The following is a 26,454-nucleotide window of genomic DNA, read 5'->3' as shown; positions in this document are numbered from 1 at the left end:
TTCTTTTGTGGTCCGGCCCATTGCGAGGGTGACAGGAAACCCTGTGCAGGGAGCGCCGCCATCTTGGACGTGCCCGAGGAAGACCCTGAGGGAGCCGCAGGAGCGTCGCCGCTGCCACCGCCACTGCCGCCAACGCGTCTGCAGCTTCTCGGCCTGCCCGCTGCTTGCCGGCGCCTCGGCCGACCGCCCCCGCCCCTCTCCTGCTGCGCCCGCCCTCCTCTTCCTCGTCCTGACGCCCCCCTCACTCCCGGAAAGCTGCCCAGCCACCAGCAACCCCCCAGGTAACCCAGGCCTTCCGCAGTGTCCGGGGGGCCGGGGCTTCCTCGCCGGGCTCTCCCCGGGCCGGGGGTGGGGACGACGGCGGGCCCGGGGCGCGGGCGAGGGGCGTCGCAGGGCGGGCCGTGTCAGGCCGCGGCGAGCCCGGGGTCGGCGGTGGGCTCCGCGGCGCGGGGCCTGACAGGAGTCCGTGCGGGGGCGAGGGTGTCCCCACGCGGCGCCCGCCGAAGCTCCGGTCCTCCCCGCCCAGTCGAGGGCTCCGAGGCGCGGCGTGGGCAAGGGTGTGTTCGGCCTCGCCTTCCCCGCCTCCTCAGCCGGCCTGGGCCGACTCGCACCTCCCGCGGGCCCCGTCTTCTTGCCGCCGCTCTCGGCGGCCGCAGACCTCCCCCGCCGGGTTTGTCCACGCGGGCCGCGCCGCTCTGCAGCTCACGAGCCCCGGACGTGGCGTTCCCCGGCCCATAGGCCGCGTCCGGCCCCGAGCACAAAAGGCAGGAGCCCGCAGCCCCGCCGGCCTCTTGGATCGTCTCCGGCGTCCTTGTCGATGTGGGTAGGCTCTCCTGGACTCGGGCTGGGCAGGGGTCTGGGTGTCCTTGCCGGCGAGGTTCTGGTTTGGGTGAAGCCCTGTAAGGTCTGTGACATCCTCTAAGACCCCGATGCTAGGTAGCATCTAGAAATAACGAAGACAAAAAGTTTTGGCCTTTCTAGAATTTAAGAAAAGAAGGAGGAAGAAGCGTGTTTCGGTGGTTTGCACTTTACCGTGTGCCAGACACGGATTTAGGTGTCTTCCCACAGCTTTATCTTGTTTCACGTGGCCCTGGGGGGTAAGTAGAGTGTCTCCATCTCCCAAGTGAGGGAACTGAGGCTTGAAGGTGTGATGTGGCTGGTTAATGATGGTACAGGCAAACTCAGGTTAGGACAGGGTTACAGACAGGACCATTTAAAACGTAGCTACAGCTTAATTCCTTTTTTCCTATGTTTGCATTTGGGTAACAGCTGATTACTCCTTTAGAACCCAGAGTCCGTCGTGTCGGCCACTACACTGCCAGTCCTCATTCTCACCACCCCAGAGGAGAGATGGCAAGATTTCCATTTTATATTTGAAGGAGAAACTGGGGTTCGCAGAGAGCAAGTGCTTTCCTGGTGGTCCCACAGCAAGTGTCAGAGTCCAGATTTGGACTCTTGCAAAGTTTACCGCTCGGTTTCATTACTGTCAGACCTGCCTTTTATTTAGGGGTGGTTTTCGAGGACAAATTTGACCTTGCAATAACCCAGCTCCCACTCGCCCACCGCTCAAGACTTCCCCAAACGTTTCTTCACATTTCTGCCTACACCCATTTACTTGGTCATGCCTTTGAGACATGTAGTGTTTAGGACTTGGGAGGGTTCCCACGCCAGTACTGCCACTTCCTAGTTAAGTGACCTTAAACAAGTTACTTAACTTCTCAGACTAAGTGTCCTTGTCTATTCACGGGATAACTGTACCTACAATTTAGAGTTGTTGTGAAGATTAAATGGGGTTTAAAACCCTTAGCACATTGCTTGGAATATGGTAAGTGCCCCGTTGTCTCTAACAGTGCCAGGCGTGTAGTGCTGTTTAATATTTGTTGATTGAGAGGAGCATGGCTTTAGAGAGCTGTAGAGTTAGACCCGGGCCTTAATCTTAGCTTTCCCTTTGGTAGTATATGACCATGGGTATATCTCCTCTCTGAGCTGGTTTCCTTATCTGTAAAATGAGTTAGTTTTTAGAATTAGAGATTGCTTATAAAGTAGCTGGCATATAATAGGCACTCAGTAAATGGCAGTTATTGTAAAGAAGTAAAACCTTTAGATATTAATAACCTAAAAAATTCCTTGGAATTAAAGCTACATTTTAAAAAGATTTTTTTTTTTATATTTCAGGTTACACTTTATAGTTGTTGCATATTTCAACTATGCAACAGAATGTGGAGTGTTTTTACAACTGATTATTATCAGTGTTAAATATCTTCGCATAATCTCAGTAAGATATTGTACAATTACAGGAAACTTTGGGTTAAGACAAATAAGATATTTTAAAACTAGGGCTATTGAGAGATGTTTCATTTTTTTAAAAAAGCTTGAAACATTTTTATGTGATTAAAAATGCTGGGCATGCCGGCAGTCAGCAGTGCACATATAGAGGTATCAAAGATACTGTTATTTTCAGAAACTAGTTTTTCTAGACAATTTTTTTTTTAAATTTTTTTATTTATTATTTATTTATTATTTTTATTTTTGGCTGTGTTGGGTCTTCGTTTCTGTGCAAGGGCTTTCTCCAGTTGCGGCGAGCGGGGACCACTCCTCATCGCGGTGCACGGGCCTCTCACTATCGCGGCCTCTCTTGTTGCGGAGCACAGGCTCCAGACGCTCAGGCTCAGTAGTTGTGGCTCACGGGCCCAGCCGCTCCGCGGCATGTGGGATCTTCCCAGACCAGGGCTCGAACCCGTGTCCCCTGCATTGGCAGGCAGATTCTCAACCACTGCGCCACCAGGGAAGCCCTAGACAATTTTAAACATATACGAAGTAGAGTAGTATATTGAGCCTTCATACAGCCAGTGTCATCAGTGATCAGTCTCCTTTCATCTATATACACCTGTACGTGTCCACCAGATTATTTTTTGTTGTTGTTTTGATTTTTATTGGGGTATAGTTGCTTTACAGTGTTGTGTTAGTTTCCTCTGTACAGCGAAGTGAATCATTTATACATATACATATATCCACTCTTTTTTAGATTCTTTTCCATCTACCAAATTATTTTGAAAGAAATCTCAGACATCATTTCATCAGTAAATTTTTCACTTATTGCTAATCCTTTTAACTCTAACAGTAAGTGCAGGGTTTTAGTTTTGTTTTGTTTTCCTCCTAAGTACTTTCCTTCTGTGGACAGAGGTACAATAGTAGAGTACTTTATTTCCTATTCACAGCATGCTGTCATAATTAGGTGGAAAATTTTGTCTTTCTCGTGATACATAGATAAATCCATTTTTTTCTTATCGCATTATTAATTCATATAAAAGTGTGACTTTAAATATCTTGTCAAAAGTGAGGTGATTTTTAAAGTGCGTCTCAGAAATGAGCGGGTTATTTTCAGAGGTTGCATTAGTGTTGAGGAAAGGAAATTGAGCATACATTTTGATTAGTTTAGTAGATTAATTCCCAAAGTTTTGTGTCCACTTAAGTGACAAATTAAGTAGCATTCCACTTTAGTGGGCTTGTAAGCACACCAAAATGCTTCTCTTCTGGAGTTCCGTGAAGGGGGGGAACCATATATATATATATAAAATTACTGTATTGTCAAAGCCTAGCATAAGGCTTTGTGCTTAGTAGATAATTTAAAAATATTTTTATATTGGAATCACAAACACAGTTTATCCTGGCTCAGGTGTTTTTAACTGTTTTTCATGTTAAAAAAAAAACCACTTTAACAATAAGGATAAGAATTTAAATCACCTGGAATATTTTTATTTAGGAGGTTGCTTTTTTCCTGTGTTGTCTTGAATCAGTTATGTAAAAATTACACAGTAACATCTTATGTTCTAAAGAGTGGAATAAAATAGCTGTGTAACAGTTGTGAAAGGATTAGTCAGGCAAGCGCATAAGTTAACACAGCAAGGAGTCAAACCATAAGAAAATGAAAAAATACCCTCCATTATTGGGGTGTTTTTTGTTTGTGTGTTTGGTTTTTTTTTTTTTTTTTTTTTGTCTGCGCCCCGGGGCTTGTGGGATCTTAGTACCCCAACTAGGGATTGAACCTGGGCCCTCGGCTGTGAAAACACAGAGTCCTAACCACTGGACTGCCAGGGAATTCTCCTTATGTTTGTTTTTTGAGTCTAATCACGAGTCACTTCATATGTTCCCCATATTATTGGTAAATGTGGAAGTAATGTTGGAAGTATTATGACTGGGATTTTTTGTTTGTTTGTTCTTGTTTTGTATTAGAATTATATATAAAAATGCTTAAAAAATATATGTCTTTTTTTCTCTACTTTTAATATTTTAGAATATTACTAACGAATATAGTACGTGCTTATAGTGTCCTCACAGGGATATATAAAGAAAGTTAATAATTTTCCCCTTTTTTCTCTCTCAACCTGTGTATTAATTTTTCACAACTTGGTATGTATCCTTCCATAGTATATGCATATAGGATTGAGTGTGTATGTGTTTAAAAATGGAATATGCTATCTCATAAAACTCTGCAGCATGCTCTTTTTCACTTAAAATCATGGATATATTTCCAGGTTAACACTTATATCTAAATGGTTTTTAAACTAGATTTATATTATTTCATAGTACAGATGTACTTTAGTCATTTCCCTGTTGACGAGCGTGTAGATTGTTTCCAGTTTTTTGCTGTGAAAATGCTGCATTAAATGCACTTGCATTTGTAAATTATGGACTGATGCTTTTGTTTCTGTAGACTACTACTTTTTTAAAAATAAATTTATTTATTTTTATTTTTGACTGTGTTGGGTCTTCGTTGCTGTGCACGGGCTTTCTCTAGTTGCGGTGAGCGGGGGCTACTCTTTGTTGCAGTGCGTGGGCTACTCTTTGTTGCAGCGCGCGGGCTTCTCATTGTCGTGGCTTCTCTTGTTGTGGAGCACGGACTCTAGGCGAGCAAGTTTCAGTAGTTGTGTTATGTGGGCTCAGTAGCTGTGGCCTGCAGGCTCTAGAGCTCAGGCTCAGTAGTTGTGGCGCACGGGCTTTGTTGCTCCGCGGAATGTGGGATCTTCCTGGGCCAGGGCTCGAACCTGTTTCCCTTGCATTGGCAGGCACATTCTTAACCACTGCACCAAGAGGGAAGCCCTGTAGACTACTTCTAAGTGGGTTTCTTGGCCAAAGGGTGATTTGGGTTGTTTTTAAGATATTAAAATATACTGATTACTTCCCCAAAATACTGTGGCACTTCAGATTCCCACAAGCAGAGTATATGAAAGTGCCTACCTTCACATCTGTATCTGCACATTTCAAAACTAGTCATTTATATGTATAGTTTTATTTGGTAAGGTGTCTGATTCAGTATATGGAGACTATGTGATACTATTTTGGCCCAATAATGATTAGTGTTTAATGTGCATTTAGTAACTATTTAGATCTATATGTATTGGCCTGGAAATAGATCCATGATATTGTTAAGTGAAAAAAAGCATGCTGCAGAGTTTCATTCAATAGTATACCCCATTTAAAATATATTTCTCACCTTAACAGTGGTATATGTTTCATGTTCACAAGATGAGGTTGAGAAATCCTTTGTTACAGCATCATTAGGCAAAGTTAATATTTAAATGGGGCTACAGAACAATTATTAGTGTTTAATATGCATTTAGTAAACATTCTTCTTGACAACCAGGAAGTTTAGGACTAAATTTTACATGGACTGATAGTAAAACTATTACCTTAACTTTGAGTATTAATTAATCTCCATCTTTCTCTGGTTTTGATTTTTTGCTTTTATTTTATCAGCCTACATATATATGTTTTTAATGAGCTACTTTAGATAGAGAAAATCATGTTCTTTGGAGTCAGGTTTGGGTTCAGGTTCCAACTCTGCTATTTGCTAACTTTGTAAACCAACCAAATCAGTGAATTTCCCCAAACCTCAATTCCTTCAGTTTTTACGTGGACATAATGGTAATGATTCTGCAGAGTTGTAAGACGAGTAAGAATTATACAAGACAGTATAGGGAAAAGTAGTGCACATCCTCACATGGTTTACTCTCAACAAATGTTAGTTCCCTTCAGAAACTTTTTTGTAAGTAGATATAATATGAATCGTTGTTACTAGTATTATCATTTATCCATATCTACAAATCCTGATCATAGTGCATCCTCTGAATGTAGTTATTTAATAACGCTTATTCAGAATATTAAGTTAGAACCAAGTGAGTGAACTGAGAAAGATTTGTGTCCCAAAGTACCGCTGTAGGGTTTTATGGTGCATCTCCACTGTGGAGGAGGCCAAATAATACAGTGATTAAGAGAGGGTTCTCTGTAGTCAGAACAGTTGTAGGTTCAGTATAGACTTGACCACTTAGCTCTGTGACGTGGGCATATTACTTACCTGTTGAGTCTTACCTGTGAAATGAGGATAATAGTCACCGTTTTATATAACGGTAGTAGTGAGGATTAAATGAAATAGCATGTAAAGTATTCAGCACATTGCCTGGCATATGTTAAGTGCCCAATAAATGGTAACTACGACAATTGTGTTTGTTATTAGTTTACAAATTGTTCATCACATATTTAATGACTTGTTGTCTGCTTCTTGTCTTTAAGAAAAAGGTGTTAAAGGAGATCTTATTTATATGTGAATTTTATTCAAATGATTTTTGTAAAACATGTAAGAAGGTGCATTTTAATCACACCAGTCACACATTTGCTGTGCACAAATTACGGGATGTTACCAAGATTTTAAAATTAGTGGATATTACAGTGTTGAGTGGACTCATGTTTTCAGAGTGTTTGAACTAGACCAACATTTCTTGCTCTCCCAGTTCGACATTTTTTTTTCTCACTTTTTGAGTTCTCAAAGTAAGTAAAGCAGAAGCACACTTAAGTAATAGGGGAAAAACTTTTTTCTCCCTTCCAAAGCTAGTTAAAAATATATTCCTCAAAAAAAAAATATATATATATATATATTCCTCACCTTAACATTGGTATGTTTCATGTTCAAGAAATTAGGTTGAGGAATCCTTAGTTAAAGCAGTATTAAGCATAGTTAATAGTTAAAAGGTGCCACTTGAACATGGTTCTGCTGCAAATATGTAGTTTTGAGTGAACGCTATCAATAAACTATGGGAGTCTATTTAAACCTAAGTAGTATCTTACCTTAGAATAATAAAAAGAGGACTTGTTGTGTTAGTGGCTACAGTGCTAGATATTTTTGCTTTCCTATCTACTGAAATTAGTACGTTTGAGTAGTTCTCCTTTAACTCTGCTTTTAGGGTTTTTATTGTAATTTTTAAGAAACTTGACCAGAAAGTTGTGTAGTGAGGTGGAGACAGGGTGCGGGTATTGAGTCTGAAATAGAGATCATTCTCTTCTATTTGGAAATGGTTTATACTAATTAATGCTTGGAAATTTTTAAAAAATTCAAAATTAGTCATCTCAGTAGATATTTAATTAATTAATGCTTGTGTGATAATTAGCAAGTACACAAATTAGTACAACTAGAATTGGTTTATTATTTCATGATTAGCCTTTAGAGCATTTCAAGTAGAAACTGGGATTGTTAGAGGCCATAGTTTTAACAATAAAATGAAGGGAAGCAAAGTATGTACAGCTACAACGTTCAGTTAGAAGAGAAAAAAGAAATAGGAAAATCAGAAGAGGGAGAGCTTGAGAGTAACAGTAATTTAAAGGTGACTAATTACCTTCCCCCAAGTTTGAATGGGGAAAAAGAAGTTAAAAGAGGAGTTAAAAATGAATTAGATGAGAAGAACCTGAGAGAAATGCAACCCAAGAAGAAATTAATAACCTTTAAATATCATTTTTATTGTGAGAGATTATTTTTTTCCTTATCTTTAGGATCTGGTTTAGAGAATGTAGTAAATAAATACAGACCAGTTTGAGCCTCAGGACCAAGATCATTCTTGTTCCTGGAAAAAGGGAATCAAATTAGTATGTTCAGAATCAGAGTTACTTTAACTAGAAACTCTTTCCTGAAAGAACTGGTTAAGGGCGTTTTCTGTGATGTGACTGATTATAAATGTGTTACATCATGTCCCACTTTTGTTGAATGTAGTTCATACAGCTCAGTGGGAAGACTATATTGTGTGAAATGGTTATCTAATAATTTACTGTAATTGACAACTTCCTCTTCCCTGGTAGCAATAATTCACTTATTCTAAATATGTACTTTTTCTACAGGTTAAATTTTATTAGTTACTTAGAAATTTTATTTGAAATATGACATACAGTAAGGTGTTAATTTCAGTAAATGAGTTCCCCCAATCATATTAAATGTCTGGCTTGTGTATGCGACAGTTAGCCCAAACAGTAAAATCCAGATTAAAAAAATACTGGAAATAAATTTTTTTAAAAATAGGGTTAAACCTTCATATTTATAAAGAATTTTTATCTTAAGCTGAAAATTGCTTTTTGGCTACACCGTGTGGCTTGTGGGATCTTAGTTCCCCAACCAGGGATCGAATCCCTACCCTTGGCAGTGAAAGCGTGCAGTCCTAACCACTGGACCACCAGGGAATTCCCTGAAAACTGCTTTGAGAATAAATTTTTTTCTTTCAGTTTTATTGGGGAATAAAATTTATTGTAAGTTATTACCAGTATTAGAATTCACCTCTTATTTCTCTAGCACCTAGCACAGTGTCTGACACATTCAAGGCATTTATTTGAATAAATTGGAGAGGTTTTTTTTAAGTTACTAAACGTAGAAGAGAAATTAGAATTCTTTAGGGTAAGTCTTCTCTGATGGTAAGAAATGGGCTGTGATCTTTAAGAATATCTTCTAATAAATAAACTTTCAAATTTTACAACCACAATATTCCATTATTTCTCTTAGCTCTTAGAATAATATATAGCAGGCATTTGGTATATTGTTAATCTTCAAATCCTATATTAGGTTGAGCTATGTGAAATTGTCAATAATTGACTTTTTTTTTTTAATCTATAAGAACAACAGTTTCATGTGGTTCTAATTCTGACTTATTTGGTTTAGAAATAATATTACTCTTTCTTTGGATGCTGTGCTAATTGATAATTTCAGGTAGAGTAAAAAGGTTATTTTGTGTTTATAAGTTGGTGGTTACTTTTTATAACATTCTACTGTAAAATCAAAGAGTTCCAAACAAATAGGTCATCAGTATTCACTTGATCAGTTAACAGGGATGGGGACCTTAATAGGGGAGGAGGACTATTTATAATGATGATACTATTTAACTTAAATTTATAAAGATTTTCTTGTTTGAAATTTCTCAGAGTAGCATTTCTTATTGGGTATTTCCTAAAGTAAAATATTGGAATTGTTTTTATATATGTTCTTATATTTCTGGGCATAATACATAAGAATGTTAAAGCAGTGTTCATCTAAATGAATTTGTGCATTTGATCATTTTGGGAAATGCAGTTTTGCTCTGATATTGTAACCAACATTTTGTTTATAATCACTGTGCTTTATTTTATATATCTTTAAAGGATACACAGCTTAGGTGACTTGTATATACTTTTTTTCTGAAGTAACACAGTTTTCTTTGTTTTTAGTGCCACAATGGCAACTGCACCATACAACTACTCTTACATCTTTAAATATATTATTATTGGTAAGTTTATTTAACTTATACTCTTGTTCTCCAAAGAAGGTTAAAATGCAAAATATTTATATGCTAATACTTAATATAGTACTCCAGAACAAGTGAAGGATTTTCTTTCTCACTGCAAAATTAAAGCTCCTTTGATAAGGTTTATTTTTGCACCAATGATGTACCTTTTGCTTTGTGACCCTGGGTACTTCTGTAGTACAAAGCTGGGTACCTTTGAAGTGATGTTGGTTTTTCTTGAGGGCTACCTGAAAGTTTGTTAATACTGGGAATGAGATTTATTTCGTAGGAGTGCTGATCCATTCCAGAAATATCATGAAAGCTCTCAGAGCGCCCTGGATTCCAGCAGTTGATAAAGATTCAGAATAATTGTGTAAGATACATAAAATATAATGGTGGTTTTTCTCTTAATAAGTTTTGAGATTTAGCTCAAATTAAGACAGTGCTGTTTATCCAGATACAGTTGTAAGAGCACAGTTGAAAGTATACATATTTTTCTGTTAATTCATATTAGAACAGTTTGGTTTAATGTTGAGCTTATGTGACTATATTGTAATGCTTCCTTCATCAAAGGTTAAATTGCTGTTAGTACAGTTAGAGATGATATCTCTTCTGTTATGATTTTCATGTGATGTACATTCTTTTGTGGAATTCTACAAGAAATATGAGATAAGATGGGATGTAGTGAATCAAGCTTCCAAAACTTATTATTTCTACTTGTTTTATGCTGCCCTTTTGGTCACTCCTAGGAGTTTCTGGCTTTTTTGCATGGGTTAAGAGAAAAAAACAATTAAAAAAAGTTGAAATAGTTCAAAGTAAAAAATACTATTACAACAGTTTCTCTGTTAAAAAGCTTTTGCCAGCTGGTGTCTATTTATTAACATAATTCATAACCAAATTCTGTCACTGGTGAAGGTTGGGAATAGTCAGTTTATATATCACAGTGAAAACTGACCTTTAGGATCTTTTGAACTCATTATAAATTATGGAAATAAAACTTTTTTAAGTGCCCCAGAAGTTTGTGATGTGATATGGTAAAAGGGGTATAGCAATCATTGAAGAGTATAAAATTATAATTACCACTTGAAACTTTTTTTTTAAACAGGGGACATGGGAGTAGGAAAATCTTGCTTGCTTCATCAGTTTACAGAAAAAAAGTGTAAGTTCAATATATAAGATAAAACATTAGTAAATTCTTTATTGTCACTTTCCTACCTTTTAAAAAGTGTCATTTGCAGTGTACTCTATGCAATTAAATATAACCTTTCTCTATATATGCACTTTTGTCTTTAGGAAGTGACTTTTTTTTTTTTAATAGGTGCAGACAAAATGAAATATACCTGTATGTATAGAGTGTTGACTTTTTATGCCATAAATAACTTGATTGACTTGTTTAGATTTTTTTGATGATATAAACTTAAATTTTAAAAACGTATACTATAAAAAACAAAAAAATATTATAGTGTCAAATTTAAGTAATCTTTTTCTTGTTCTCTGACTTTCCATTATAGAAATTATCTTAATGGGAATTTGCTCATATATCATTTGCTAATAACTAAATAATAATAGATTGGAAATATTTAAGATGGAATTCTTTCTACATTCATGACTGGTTGATTAAGATTCAAAGTGTACTACTCTATCTTGGGTGGTAGGGGAAGGGGGCATTTTATTTTATGTAACTGATAGGGTAAATGTAGTTGAAATTGTTTCCAGTAGTTGAAATCATTGCTGTGGCATTTTTTGGCTTATTGTAACATTTTATGAAGTGTCCAGCAGTCTGTGTGTACTGTAGAAGAGAATAATAGTGGGTTTAGGTTTTCAGTGGCCTAATTATAAGGAAAGGACTAATAAAATTGTTCTATTGGATTAGACATATATAACTTGACAATATATAATTATAAATATATATTAAACATGGTGACTTTCTTTGAGATATTGATGACATTTTACAAGATATATATTTGTTTGACCAAAAACAAGAGTCCTAAAACCATTGATTGATTTGTTATATGTAAGAATTGTCAGAAGGCTAAATAGTATAATGTTGGTATTATGAAGAGTTTATTAAAATCTTTATTTTTCATTAGCAGATTCTTTTAGTCCAAAGGTCAGCAAACAGTAACCTGTGGGCCAAATCCAGTCACTGGCTGTTTTTAGAAATAAAGTTTTATTGGAATGCAACCATGCCCATTTTACGTATTGTCTATGGCTGCTCTTGTGCTTCAGCAGAATGCAGTCCTTGTGACAGAGATATTTTGGCATACAGAACTTAAAGTATTTATTATTTGGTTCTTTTTTTTTTTGGCCGCACAGCACAGCATATGGGATCTTCCCTGGCATGTAGGATCTTCTCCGACCAGGGATCGAACCCTCACCCCCTGCAGTGGAAGCACGGAGTCTTAACCGGTGGACTTCCAGGGAAGTCCTATTATTTGGTTCTTTACAGAAGTTTGCTGACCCTTGTTCCAATCACATCTCTGTGACTCCTTACTTCTGGGTTTTTGCTAATTTTTTTTTTTTTTTTTTTAGTGCAAGCTTTAGTCTGTTTATAGCCTACAAGCATTAATAAGTCATTTGATTTACTAGTGGATTATTTTCCCACTGGTCTTAATTTGAAGCTTTCTGCAAGTTGGAATGTTATATTTCTTTTCCTCCCTAACAGTTATGGCTGACTGTCCTCATACAATTGGCGTTGAATTTGGTACAAGAATAATTGAAGTTAGTGGCCAAAAAATCAAACTGCAGATTTGGGATACAGCAGGACAGGAGAGGTTTAGGGCTGTCACACGAAGCTACTACAGAGGAGCTGCGGGAGCACTTATGGTGTATGATATCACTAGGTAAGAGATTAATCATTTTCAACCTTCATACTTGAAAAAAGAAATCTATTTTAGGCAGTGTGGTTTCTTTTTTTATTGATTTAGGCATTCTATAGTTTGTAATTGCTTGTCTGTAAATGAGCGTATTTGGGTTTTATGGATTTTTCTCTGAATTGCTGTGTGTAAGACTTGATACAACTTGTTGATTTCCCTTTCTGAAAGTGGGTATGACTGAAGAAAAACTTCAGGAGATGCCGGTAGAGCGAGTGAAAGAATACTATTCTGAAAAGCGGTATCAGTTGAATTATTTGAGGTGAAATAATATTTTACACCAAATATTTTCACTTCAGTAGAAAGCAAGCAGATCTTGAGGAGTTACTCTATTCAGCCTCTAGTTAGTTATTTTTGGCTGCATTGGGTCTTCGTTGCTGCGCACGGGCTTTCTCTAGTTGCGGTGAGCGGGGGCTACTCTTCGTTGCGGTGCGTGGGCTTCTCATTGCAGAGGCTTCTCTTCTTGCGGAGCACGGGCTCTAGGCGTGTGGGCTTCAGTAGTTGTGGCGCACGGGCTTAGTTGCTCTGCGGCATGTGGGTCTTCCCGGACCAGAGATCGAATCCGTGTTCCCTGCATTGGCAGGCGGATTCTTAACCACTGTGCCACCAGGGAAGTCCCCACACCTTTTCAAAATAAGGTCAAGGAAGGAATTAAGTAGTTTTGCTAACCCACCATGGTAGATTATAAAACGTTCTCATACTTGCATCTGAAGTATTTTATTGTTTATTTACTTAAATTCTTTTTTGTCCTAAAATGGATTGAAGTAGCTCATGATACTTCATGTAGCAAGATTAAATTTATTTCAACTCTGTTTCTGGAAACTGAAAGCAATTGATACAGACTAACAAAACTGGATCCTAAATGTTTGACTTTGGAATACTGTGCCACTTCATTAAACTCTGTGCTGTTTATCTACTGTAAGCTAGAAAATGAACTGGATCACCTTTCATGTTAATGCAAAGTGCCAGTCTAAATCAGTGTGACTCTTGTCTCACTTTTTGGGGCGATAGGAATTGGTGAGTGGGACCAAGTGATAGACTTTCAAGTTATTTCCTTTTGGGAAATGCTTTACACTGTTTCCTCTTGAAGAGTCACAATGCACATTAGCCTATTATAGGACCTTGAGAAGTTCTGTAGTGTAAAGGAACTCTTTAAGTTTGTTTAATTTGGTGTTTTGTAAGGTTATTTTACTGAGGAACACCCTTTGGAAAATGCTGCCTTAGAATAAAAATAGTGGATGATTATAATTATAGTGCTTGAAGTTTTACTAAATTCTAGAATTGGGTGGTCTCAGGGCAAAACAGAGTGAAACAGCCTTAATGCTCTTCACTAGAGCCAGACAATTGGTAAATAGTTTTGTGGGAAGACTGTTAAAGAACCTGGCCATCTGTACAGAAATCCTTTTATGAGGGATGCATTCCTGAAGACTTTGCATAATTGAAAACTGCATTCATTATTATTATTTTTAAAAATTTATTTTATTTATTTATTTTTGGTTGTGTTGGGTCTTCGTTGCTGCACGTGGGCTTTCTCTAGTTGTGGTGAGCGGGGGCTACTCTTCATTGTGGTGTGCAGGCTTCTCTTCGTGGTGGCTTCTCTTTTTGCAGAGCATGGGCTCTAGGTGCATGGGCTTCAGTAGTTGTGGTGCATGGGGGATCTTCCTGGACCAGGGCTCGAACATGTGTCCCCTGTGTTGGCAGGAGGATTCTTAACCGCTGTGCCACTAGGGAAACCCTGCATTCATTATTAATAAAATTTAAATATGGTGATGTGTGCTTAAGTGTATCTATCTATAGTGTTTTAGTTTGTTTTGCTTTTTCTATGTGTTCTTTTTTTAATTCCAGCCTATTGAGATACAGTCAACGTAGAAGATTGTATAAGTTTAAGATCATTTGATACGTGTATATAGTTTGCTTTTAAACATACCTTTTAAGCATAGTAACTACTTTTGAGAAAATTTGTGTCTATTCAAGTCATCAAAAGTACTTTGCTGGAAACAGCCCAAATGCCCGTCATCTGACAAATGGATAAACAAATGTGGTATATCCATATAGTGGAATATAATTCAGCCATTAAAAGGAAGGAAACATTGATACATACGATAAAGTGGATGAACCTAGAAAACATTTTACTAAGTGAAAGAAGCCAGATACACACAGTCACATGTTGTATGATTCCATTTATATGAAATATCTGGAATAGGCCAATTCATAAAGACAGAAAGTAGATTGCCAGGGGATGAGGAGTAAGTGCTAGTGGGTACAGAGTTCCTTTTTAGGGGTGATGAAATGTTCTAGAATTAGAGTGATGATCATGCCACAAATTTGTGAATATATTAAAAACCACTACATTGTATACTTTAACAGGATGAGCTTTGTGGTATGTTTGTTATATCCCAATAAAACTGTTACTGAAAAAAAAACAGTACTTCAGGTTTTAGACAGGTACTTTTTCTTGGTAAAGTGATACTTCATAGTAACATTGATGTGGCAGCCATGACACTGATTTTTTTCCCTTTTTTTTTTTTCTATTATTAATCATTGACATTTTGCAAACTTAAAAAGTCTCTGCTTTAGTAATACTTTTTATTCTTAGCATTAACACTTTTTTTAAAATTTATTTATTTTTGGCTGCGTTGGGTGTTCGTTGCTGCATGTGGGCTTTCTCTAGTTGCGGCGAGCGGGGGCTACTCTTCATTGCAGCGCGCGGGCGTCTCATTGAGGTGGCTTCTCTTGTTGCAGAGCACGGGCTCTAGGCGCGTGGGCTTCAGTAGTTGCCGCACATAGGCTCAGTAGTTGTGGCTCATGGGCTCTAGAGCACAGGCTCAGTAGTTGTGGCACACAGGCTTAGTTGCTCCGCGGCATGTGGGATCTTCCCAGACCAGGGCTCGAACCCGTGTCCCCTGCACTGGCAGGCAGATTCTTAACCACTGCGCCACCAGGCAAGTCCATTAGCATTAACTCTTGATTGTCACAGGGTAGGTACTTGCCTAAATTGACATCATAGTTTATCATGGTTGTTTGGCTATATCAATTGTTTGATATATCATATCTAACATCACACCAAATTTAGGGATCTTTTAGCACCTTTTTTTTTTTTTTTTTAGCAGTAGTAACACCAGTTAATGCATATTTGGGTCAATATATAGAGAGATAGTATATCTATAGATTTGAAAGTATGTTGGTGAATTTTAAATTAGTAATGAGACAGTTAGCAAAAGCATTAGCAGAAGCTATGGTACATGTAAATAATTCAGTTTATGTGATCTTTTTACTACTTACAAAGGATGTGTAGATTTTTGTGTTTACCAAAGTGTTGGCAGTTTGTAATTCACTCTTGCTGCCAGCTTTGACATTTTAAAATTGTTCTAAATCAGTATAAATATTTTTGGACTTGCGTTGTATAAAGTTTTGTGCACAAAGCAAGATAGATGTGTTGGGTAAAAGCAAGGTATGCTAGTACTACAAGTATTAAAGAGTGATAAGGCTTGTGCTTTTTTAAAAAAAATTTATTTATTTATTTTTGGCTGCATTGGGTGTTCGTTGCTGCACGCGGGCTTTCTCTAGTTGCGGCGAGCAGGGGCTACTTTTAGTTGCGGCCCGCAGGCTTCTCATTGCGGTGGCTTCTCTTGTTGTGGAGCACAGGCTCTAGGCGTGTGGGCTTCAGTAGTTGTGGCACGTGGGCTTCAGTAGTTGTGGCTCGCAGGCTCTAGAGTGCAGGCTCAGTAGTTGTGGCCCATGGGCTTAGTTGCTCTGTGGCATGTGGGATCTTCCCGGACCAGGGCTCGAACCTGTGTCCCCTGCATTGGCAGGCAGATTCTTAAAACCACTGTGCCACCAGGGAAGTCCCAAGGCTTGTGCTTTTTAAGAATTATATTTGACCATTGTTTGCTTAGAAAATTTTAAAGCATTGGGAAAAAAGTTTTTATGTGACTTTTTTTTGACATTTAGGTGGTGATTTGTGTATAATGTAATATAGCACAGAAAAAGAGTCTGAGTAAGGAATTCTTTTCAGTTCTCACTGGGAAAGGATTAAATGTTTGGAATATCAGATTTATATGAGCACTGGCAGCTGGAGATCATGGAATATATTCACAAGGCTGAACTCGAAACACTTCAAGGACACAGTGTGTGTACAGGGTTCTACATCTGGCTCTGAAATCATTAAAATCTTTATGGGCTTCTGTTTCCTCACCTGATAAATGAGTAAGATAGATTAATGTTCTGTGAGTCTGTAGAAGTCAGAAATATTTTTAACCTACAAAATTTTTAAAAATTTTGACCTTTTTGGTAAAGTCTAATTAATAGTAATAGTATATACTCTGTATATTATTGTAAATTATTTGGATTTGTTTGTTATCTTAGATCCTACTTGGCTAGTGCAAAGGAGCCTATGAGTTTTTAAACTCTTGGATTAGAGAAAATGGAGAAATAAGTCAGTCTGAATCCCCAGATGATTTAGCTGCTGGTAAATAAGAGTACAGAGTTAGGATAAACTCACTGTCTGATATACCTGGGGACTTCAGTTTCCAGTCAAATGTATTAAATGTCTTTTTTTTTTTTTTAAAATAAATTATTTATTTATTTTTGCTGTGTTGGGTCTTCGTTTCTGTGCGAGGGCTTTCTCTAGTTGCGGCAAGCCGGGGCCACTCTTCATCGCGGTGCGCGGGCCTCTTACTATTGCGGCCTCTGTTGTTGCGGAGAACAGGCTCCAGACGCGCAGGCTCAGTAGTTGTGGCTCACGGGCCCAGTTGCTCTGCGGCATGTGGGATCTTCCCAGACCAGGGCTCGAACCCATGTCCCCTGCATTGGCAGGCAGACTCTCAACCACTGTGCCACCAGGGAAGCCCTTAAATGTCTTTTTAAAGCCAGTTTTTATGAGTTTAGAATTGTTTTCCATCAGTTTTTTTAAGTTGTTCCTTGCTTGCTTATTGGTCTGTTTATGGATGTTCTTCTAAATGTAAAAAATTTACTCCTGACATGTAAGTAATTAACAGAGTTGCTGGCTATCGAGTTATTTATTTAAAAATAATAGGTTTTCCTAGATTTTTGAAAAGTATATGTTTGCATTCCACAGTTGTACTTTAGTGTAACAATCTAGTCAAATCAAAAATACTTCTTTAGGATCTGTTGATTAAAGTGTATATTTAAAATATTTGTTGAAGTTCCTTTTTTTCTGTTGAAATGGCATCTGTTTGTGGCAGTCACAAATGTAAACTTTAATTTTTGCAGAAGAAGTACATATAATCACTTAAGCAGCTGGTTGACAGATGCAAGGAATCTCACCAATCCAAATACTGTAAGTTAAATGACATCTATTATACAGAAAACTTAAGATCTAAGTTGACCCCGAAAGGAAAGCCATATGCTAAGTGGGCTTTTTTTGTATTTGGGTACTAAGAATGAGAGAATCTTTATTCTGAAATTAATTGAAGTAAAAACGTTTTTTTCAAATATGGATTATGCCAGGTTTTGTGTCTTATACTTGGTTTTTGTTCATGTTTGTGGTTAAAAAAAAAAAAAAGAGTTATGAGTGGGGTGGTGATCTCATGTCAAGTGGAGACTCTGAAATCTTAAACTATCACTTTAATCTGCATTACTTTCATAAAATGTTACCATTAGAGGAAACTAGGCAAAATGTACTAGGGAATCTCTGTATTTCTTACAATTGCATGTAAGTCTCAATAAAATTTCAATTAAAAATAAAAAGAGTTCTGCACGCGTTAAAAAATTAGCCAGTCTGAGAAGATATTTATTTATTGAGATTTTCATAGCCACCATGCTAGACTCTGCAATATACAAAAATGAATGTGGGTCCTTAGCCCATAAAAGGTTATAGTCTAGCAGGGAGATTACCTGTGGGTATACAGATAACTATACTGAAAAGCAGAGTGGAATATGGGTTAGAAATAGAGTTATTGGTGTAGTGCTTGGTGGTGGTGGTGAGGACCCAGTATGAGCAGTGCCATCTGGAGAAACCAGCTTTACAGAGGAGGTGTTGTTTGAGCTGGGACTTGAGGGGTAAAAAGGTTTCAGTAGATTCTGTTGAGGGTATTCCAGAAACAAGTGAGGAAAAGCACAGATCTGTGACTGACTCTGAGCTTTTTGAGAGTAAGGCCTGTGTCTCACTTAGCTTTGTACCCCAGCACCTGGTAGTGGCCTGGTTTAGTAAATATGTAATCAGTGGTAAGATTAGCTTTCATCAGGGAACAGCAATTTAATTATATTGATAGTCAGTTAACATGGTTTGCCTGTTATGCCAGGGACTGTGTCTGGAACTTTCCATTATCACATTAAACCCTCTGTAGGTATACATACAAATCTGTAGATGAATGTTCATCAGCAGCTTTATTTGCAATAACCAAAAACTGGAAACAACCTAGATGGCCATCAACAGGTAAATGGTGAAACAATCTGGTACGTCCATACTATGGAATACTCCCCAGCCATACAAAGGAATGAACTGTAGATAAATGCAGCACATTAGATAGATCTCGGGCATTGTGCTGAATGAAAAAAAGTCAGTCTCAAAAGATGACATACTGTATGATTCCATTTATATAAAACGTTCTCAAAAAGACAAAATTATTGAGATGGAGAACAGATTTGTGGTTGTCGGGTTAGCGATGGGCGTGAAAGGTGTTAGTGTGAGTTGACTATAAAGAGGGCAGCACAAAGCAGTTTCTTTGAAGTGATGGAACAGTTCTGTATCCTGATGGTGATGACACAAATCTATACCTGCAATAAAATTGCATAGAACTATACACACTCCAGAACCTGTAAAACTGGTGAAATCTGAGTAAGGACTCTAGATTGTACCAATGTCAGTTTTCCTCGTTTTGAGAGTGTACAGTAAGTATGTAAGATGCTACTATTGGGGAAGCTTGGTGAAGGGTATATACGACCCCTCTACTCTTCTGTAAGCTTTTGTGGTTCTATAGTTATGTTCAGGTATTGGTAAAATATTAAAAACAGCAAGAAAACAACTTATTGTACAGGGTCCTTAGAGGAGTGTAATAAAAAAAATTAGCCGTGTCCTTCCTGCCTCATTTATGCCTCTTAAAATCTTACCGGATCTTTAGAGAAAAGAAAATCTCTTAAGGTCCAGTGCAAATGTTACGTTTCTGTAACATTGCCTTTGACTTCTGTGTGGAAGTTAAATACTTTCTCATTTTGTTGGTGGTATATTTTGTACCTCTGTCTTGTTAGCATGCCACTTTATGCCTCCCCTTTCACGATGATGGGAAGCATTTTGGAAATTCTTAAGGAATGGAGAGCAGGCAGTGTTTCCATTAAGCAAACATTTCTTGCTTAGAGCACCTGTGTTGTAATGGCCCTGTACTACTAAGCCATCGTGACTTGACCAACTTTGATTTTTTTAAAAAAATTGATTTCCTTTTTTAAGTGTTATTGCCTTATTCTTTAGAAGACTAGTGGACTGTTCTCTCCTCAGTGGGCACTTGTCCACACCGATTGAAGGAGGCTCACTTGCTGAAGGTTTACATTCGGGTCAGAATGGTTATAGTTCATGGACACCATTTTCTGAAAGTAGGACAGCCAGGGCCTGAAATTTCACATGAAAAGAAGTTAATGGTGGAAATCTCTTTTAGTTGAAACCGTCCATTTCTAAAGTATCTGCATCTGGATTACCACATCTGTTCTGAAGGGGAAAAGCGGGGGTGGGGGGAGTTGCCAGTTGGTGTCAAAAAATACATAGGTAGAGACAGTTTATCCCCGGCTCATTCCAGTAAAGGCCGAAGCCCTGTTTCCCAAGGCTGCACACGTTTTTCTTAGAGCTTTTCAGAGCAGCCTTTAACTTCAGCCTAACTCCACTTGTATAAATGACTCCAGAGTGGATATAGATGTATAATATTTTGTCTTGAATTTGAACCCACTGCATATATGTCCTCCCACCCCCATTGTCCCCTATCATGGATACACAGTCATTTGTTATCAGTTGCTACAAACTTAGTCCAGCCTAGGGATAGTGTAGGGGAGGACAGTATTTGATGGTCACAGTTTGGGTTTTCTACCTGACTTCTAATGTCCGCCTACCACTGACTCACTGAGTGACCTTTGACAAGTCCTTATTTGAGTATTAATTTCCTTACTTGTAGCCTGAGAAGTTGAACCAGTAGTTTTAAAGTTTTTTGAGGGTCCCAGGAACTTTTGAAAATCTGATGAAAGCCACAAACCTTCTCTTCCAGGGAATGTCCTTGTTTACAGCATTTTGTGCTTAATTTCAGTATATTCACAGATACCCTGGAGCTTGTCCATGGACCCTTAGTAGTCTTACTCAGATAAATCATAATCTTTGGCCTAGACCAGATATATTTCAGGCGCACAAAAACAAAACACGACTTTTGTTTTTAAATGGCTTGAGAGCTGAGACTGGTTTTTACTTGTTTATAGGGTTGTTTAAAAAAAAAAAAAGTCAAAGAAGTATGTGCAAAGCGACCACAAACCTGAAATATATACTTTTGCCCTTCACAGAAAGTTTGTCAACCCCTGGCCTAGGTAATTGCTGACATCCCTTTTCATGCTGATACCTTCATGATTCTGTAGTTCTGTGTGATGGATAATTGCTAGTATTTCGTTTCCTTTTTAGACCCACTTGTTTTTTCTTCAAGATTTTTAGATTTCAGAATTTTCATGTTTGATTTAAATGGTTTCTTTTGTTTTAAGATGTCTTTCTTTTGGTCACAAACTAGGTAATAATTCTCATAGGAAATAAAGCAGATTTGGAGGCACAGAGAGATGTTACATATGAAGAAGCCAAACAGTTTGCTGAAGAAAATGGTGGGTTTCTTTTAAGACTCTTAATGGCTTTTTTGGGTCACACATGGGAGAATTTCTAGGGATAGGTGGGATTTTGACAATGCAGATTATTTGACAGTTTTTTAAAAATGCAAACTGCTCAAATCTAAGAATGAGGAAATAACAAAATGTGTTTCTATTTGAGGGCAGTAGAGTTATTTAATGACAAATGTAAAGATTCCCTCCATCTCAAAAAAACTCATATAGTCTTTCATAAAATACTATAGAAGGAGTACTGAAAGCTGTTGGGAAACTTTTATTCAGATGTTACTGAAGAGAGTGTCCTTGTGAAAGTTAATTTGAAATATCCTTCATAGTCTGAATTTTATTTTTAGGCTTATTGTTCCTTGAAGCAAGTGCAAAAACGTAAGTATGGCTAAAATTAGTAGATCATTTTTAATTATATTCAAATTTCTCAAAGTAGAACCATATATAAAAAAATGTATAATGTATATACATGTAATGTATAATATATAAATGTGTAATGCTTATGGCAGGGAAAACAGTCAGCAAACATCCCTTTGCTTCCTGTTTCACATTTCAAAATAATGTTTTTTGTTACTTTCCCTAAAATATTATACCTTGCTTATACCTGTTGGTAAGCCAGGTTAATAAATGAAATTGTGTTAACATTTCAGAAGTGTTTGACTTTTACAACCAAGGTTGAATTTGGCATCTTGGACTCAAGGTTGGTCAACCTGTTGATTTAATGCTTCTTCTTATAGTAAAAAGCATGACTTAAGGAAATATTCAATGTCTAAGAATAATCAGAAGCATAATTAACATTTTCTAATTGTTATTCCATGTTCATTATTGAACCCCAGGACTGCTGTCATAGTTCTTCATTTATTAAGCCAAAAATTCCTTGCAGTGGTGAGAAGCTAGCCCCTTTTTGTTTAGCCTCATCTGTACTGTTATTCCTAAGGGAGATGAACTCAAGTGTGAACATGGCTAAGCATGATAAGAACAGTGCAGTTCATGCTTGGCTAATCAGACCATACAAATCCTGGAATACTGTTCTGCATATGTTTGGAGATAACTTCATTTCTGTTTGGAATACCCTCTATAATGGCCTGTCTTAATTATTGTTATATATTAATATTTAGCATTTTAATGATTAGAGCACATAGTTTCAAATAGGGTTCGTAGAAAGAGCTGTTAGTATTGTTTATATGCTTTCCACAGAAAATATTTTCCCATGTTGTTCTCTTAGCTCAGTCTTCTGGTAGTCCCTTATTAGATGATAGTGGCTGACTTGAAGACATCATGCCAGTTGACTAAAGGTTAGCAAAAGGTCAGTGTATAATGTCTTATCTGTCGTAGAAAGCTGTGGCTCGCCAATAAAGTTGTCGATTGCCTCTTAGGGGAGAGAACGTAGAAGATGCTTTCCTTGAGGCTGCCAAGAAAATCTATCAGAACATTCAGGATGGAAGCTTGGATCTGAATGCTGCTGAGTCTGGTGTACAACACAAACCTTCAGCCCCACAGGGAGGCCGGCTAACCAGTGAACCCCAACCCCAGAGAGAAGGCTGTGGCTGCTAGTGACCTCTTTGCTGTGGCTCTCATTTGACCTTTCACCTCTGTCTGTTGGAAGCAGTACTTTTTACTTACTGCCTCATTGTCTTCTGTACATCCTACTGGGTTTAATTAAAAAGAAAAAAGAAAAAACAACTCTGTTGTAAAAACAGTTTAACACAATACTAAACTGCTAAACACCTAGATGTAATCAGGTTATCAAAGGCAAGTAGAGTAATAAATCTCTTCTGCATGGTAAATCTAGACTTTTTTTCCCCCTTGATTGTCCTCATGATAGGTATGTCACCAATACATGATTTAAACTGAGCACTGATGCTGGACTTGAGTTTTACCCCTCCCTCTTTTTGGCAAGGCTTTGTCTCATTGTACGGTTTAATTTGATGATATCTTAAGCCTTTCTTCCCATTTTTAACTGTTCAGGTATGTCTGTTATAACCCATAAGTTTATTGCTGTGAAATGACTTCTGATAATAGAGAAGGGGTCCTTTTAAAGCCTTTTGTTTTTGTCGGATAAATTCCCTGTTGTGTGGGTGGCATTTTTCTTGAGGCGGTTTGCTTCTGTCTTAGCCTTGCACAGGGAAAATATCCATTTATCTTTTCTCTTGTGCTTAATTAATAGCTTTATCCTTTTTTTTTTTTTTACACCATTTTATCTTTTTCTCTTTAGCAGAAAGTAAATATGTATAAAATTTGAAGGAACCGAACTAACAATACATTCTGTGTATATTATTTTAATGAAGAAAATAAATTGATTACTGGCTTTGGAACAGTATAAAATACCAGTTTGTACAGTATGACCTATATGTGACTATGTTACTCCCTTCCATTTCACATAAGGAAATAGACACAACTGCAGTTCACAGGATATACTGGCTCCACCCTTTGGTGCTGGCAGTGTTTGGGGACATTATGCTGGAAGGAGCTCCTGGCGTGAGAGGATTAACACTAGTAGATTCTGTTCCATCTTTGCACTGTGGCTTACCTGCTGATTTTCTTAACTGTTCTTGTGCAATCAATAATGTGCTAACCTGCTTTTCTCTTTTTGTAAACGTTTTGCATTACAGGCTGCATTTCTTGCCTTACTGTATAGAAAAAGAAAAAAGGCTGGGTTTATTATTGCACATTTTAAGCTTTTATACCTGTATCTTCTTGGAATGGTGAGATTCTGAACCAGACAGCCAGAACTGCAGGTCTGCTGTTAAGGGATTTTAAATTGTGCATTTTTAACACTACAGTGAAATAATCTAAGATATCCCTTGTGTTCTTAGTATGAGGGGCTATTTTATGTCATGTTGGCATAAACTGTTTTGTAAAGGGGAAAGTGTTTCTAACGGTGTTCCAATATTTGTGCTGATACAAAGTAAGTTATTACTTTGCACTAGGTGGTTTGGCCACTGACAGAATACTGTATTGCAAGGGAAACAATCTTTTATTTCTTTAGAAAACAAACTTACGTTTTACCAAGTTCTTCTGTTGATTGATTTCTAATTGAGTTTATGGTTCAGGGTGGGAATTGAGAAGTTATTTGAAGTAGGATAGGTAAACCTCAGTACATTATATACAACTCACTCTCCGCTCAACTGTTGTGTTTAAAATACACATTTTAAATCCCTACTTACAGACACTAACGTAAAAAATACAGCTTTCTGGGTTGTAAACATGTGGTAGTACCAGAGTATTGTATAGTCAGTGTTAAATAAAAGCCAAAACTGGAATGTGCAGAAAATAGGATTTGGTTAATTTGTGGACTCACCTTTCTGTCTTTGTTTAACTTTTTAAAAAACAAGATACCTGGAGTAGATCAGTGTATTCTGTTAAAGGCTTAACAGTGATCCATTTTGCTTACACTGTTGCATCACAAGGGACTTGCCCAGGGACCATGACCTGCTGGTGTGTGTATATATTTACAAAAACAAAACAAACAAACCACCCATTGGGATGTAAGGTAGCAATCACAAACTAAAGACTGCGGCTTGTTTAGGTGCAATACCCTGATTTCCCAAAGTTAGTTACAGTGGGTCTTAATTGTTTTTGTGACAGGAGTTATTCAGACTGCTGTACTCTTCATTTGATGTAACAAAATGCTATTAATCTAAATATTTGTAAATAAAGTACCTGTATCTAGATTAAATTAAAATTGTTTGCATTATTTTCTGAATTATAACAGGATTTCATATTTTCTTCAGGCAAACAGTTATTTGGCATAAGTTGCCAGTTTTTATTGCAGAATTGTCCTTTTTTGTTTAAAAAGAGAAGTCTACATAAGTAGCGTATCAATCCACATCACCCAGTAATTGAGCTACAGTCTTATCCTTGTGTTCAGATCACACTTGCTGTGCTTTTCAACCTTTTTCAGTGTGAGATCAGCACATTTGGTGGCTGATAGTGTTCTCCCTTGACTGTACTTGGGGCCAAATTCTGTTATTTGCATGTGAAATCCCCTATAATAAACTTGGGTGCTCAAAAATAGAGAAGCAAATTGTCATATTGTAATATCTGTGTGCCAGACACTGGGCAAGTACACTTTGGAGAGAATGTGAAATTCTTTTAATTTTTAATCCATGGAGAGCTTACTACTTGTGTGGTCACCTGCTTTTCTGGGTTACTTGTTGCCCTTGCACCTATGAGGCCCTCCTGATTAGTAATTGGTGCTCAGTACTCTATGCGTTAGACATTCCAGTATGATGTTCAAGTATTTTTCACGGACAATAAAGTGTTTGATGCAGTAACTTTGATTTTTTTTTTTTTTGGCGGGGGGGGGCGTTGGTGGTGTTTTCATAATACTAGTTAGAGGTAGTAAAGTTTCTTTGGAAAGATGTCTTGGAACTGGGTGTTTGTTTGGCTTTACACATTAATTACCTCACCTCTAATTCCAGAAGACTATAGTTTTGGGAACTTTTTTGCCCACACATGTTTTAAGTAAGTGTTCTCTTTTCTTAAAAATGTGTGGCTCAATTCACTCCCCTTAATAGAAGACCAAATGATTCCTGTTCATGTGCGAATATAGAGAGGGTTCATGTGGCAGTTTAGGAAGAAAATAATATTTTACCCTCATTCAGCACATGGACAGACCAGGAAACTGCGTCCTTGAAGGATTTCAGTAATTGTGGATATGCCAGGATTTTAAGCATTTTGCGAAGACTTGTGAAAATGAAACAATATGACTACCAAATCAGTTTTATTTTGGAAGTAGATGTTTTCTAGAACTTAACGTGTGTTAATAAATTTTATGCCATTTTCATTGTCTTTAATCGTATTTATACCGTATCTTTTTTTTTCTTTTGGCCGTGCCACGTGGCATGAGGGATCTTAGTTCCCCCACCAGGGATCAGACCTGTGCGACCCCCTGCAGTGGAAGCGTGGAGTCTTAACCACTGGACCACCAGCGAAGTCCCTATCCCATATCTCTATATCTTAATGGTCCAGCTCTAGCCAAACAACTTTTTAGGAATATAAACCTCAGTTGGTGGTGAGAGATTACTCACCGTGCTATACACAACATGATATATAATACCTGTTATGGTTCAAAAGCTGTATAGGGGCCTAGAAGAGTCCTTGGGGATATTTTAAAACAAACAGTCTAAACACAATTTGAATTTACCACTGGGTCAGATTCTCCAAAGTCCAAAGTTCTCCTAATTTTCTACCACAGAATATTT

General features: G+C 37.6%; 1 protein-coding gene across 1 annotated transcript; it reads left to right on the top strand.

The window, feature by feature from the left end:
• On the top strand, window positions 1–24,921 carry RAB14 (RAB14, member RAS oncogene family). Its single transcript, XM_036855033.1, has 8 exons — window positions 1–281; window positions 9,514–9,572; window positions 10,675–10,728; window positions 12,235–12,412; window positions 17,675–17,741; window positions 21,154–21,241; window positions 21,595–21,625; window positions 22,624–24,921. Exons 2-8 carry the CDS (start codon window positions 9,521–9,523, stop codon window positions 22,799–22,801), a joined length of 648 nt encoding a protein of 215 aa, XP_036710928.1. The 5' UTR covers window positions 1–281; window positions 9,514–9,520; the 3' UTR covers window positions 22,802–24,921.
• The last annotated feature ends 1,533 nt before the right edge of the window (window positions 24,922–26,454 follow it).

The sequence above is a fragment of the Balaenoptera musculus genome, chromosome 6 (genome assembly GCF_009873245.2).
Source record: "Balaenoptera musculus isolate JJ_BM4_2016_0621 chromosome 6, mBalMus1.pri.v3, whole genome shotgun sequence".
NCBI classification, from domain to species: Eukaryota; Metazoa; Chordata; class Mammalia; order Artiodactyla; family Balaenopteridae; genus Balaenoptera; species Balaenoptera musculus.
Note: the sequence above shows the minus strand (reverse complement) of the source record. Positions and strands in the feature narration are given on the sequence as shown.

Bases quoted from the DNA above. Each gene is read 5' to 3' on its own strand.
- RAB14 (XM_036855033.1), top strand. From the start codon at position 9,521: ATGGCAACTGCACCATACAACTACTCTTACATCTTTAAATATATTATT. The intron at 21,242-21,594 runs GTGGGTTTCTTT...TTTTATTTTTAG, and splicing joins ACAGTTTGCTGAAGAAAATG to GCTTATTGTTCCTTGAAGCA. The intron at 21,626-22,623 runs GTAAGTATGGCT...ATTGCCTCTTAG, and splicing joins CTTGAAGCAAGTGCAAAAAC to GGGAGAGAACGTAGAAGATG.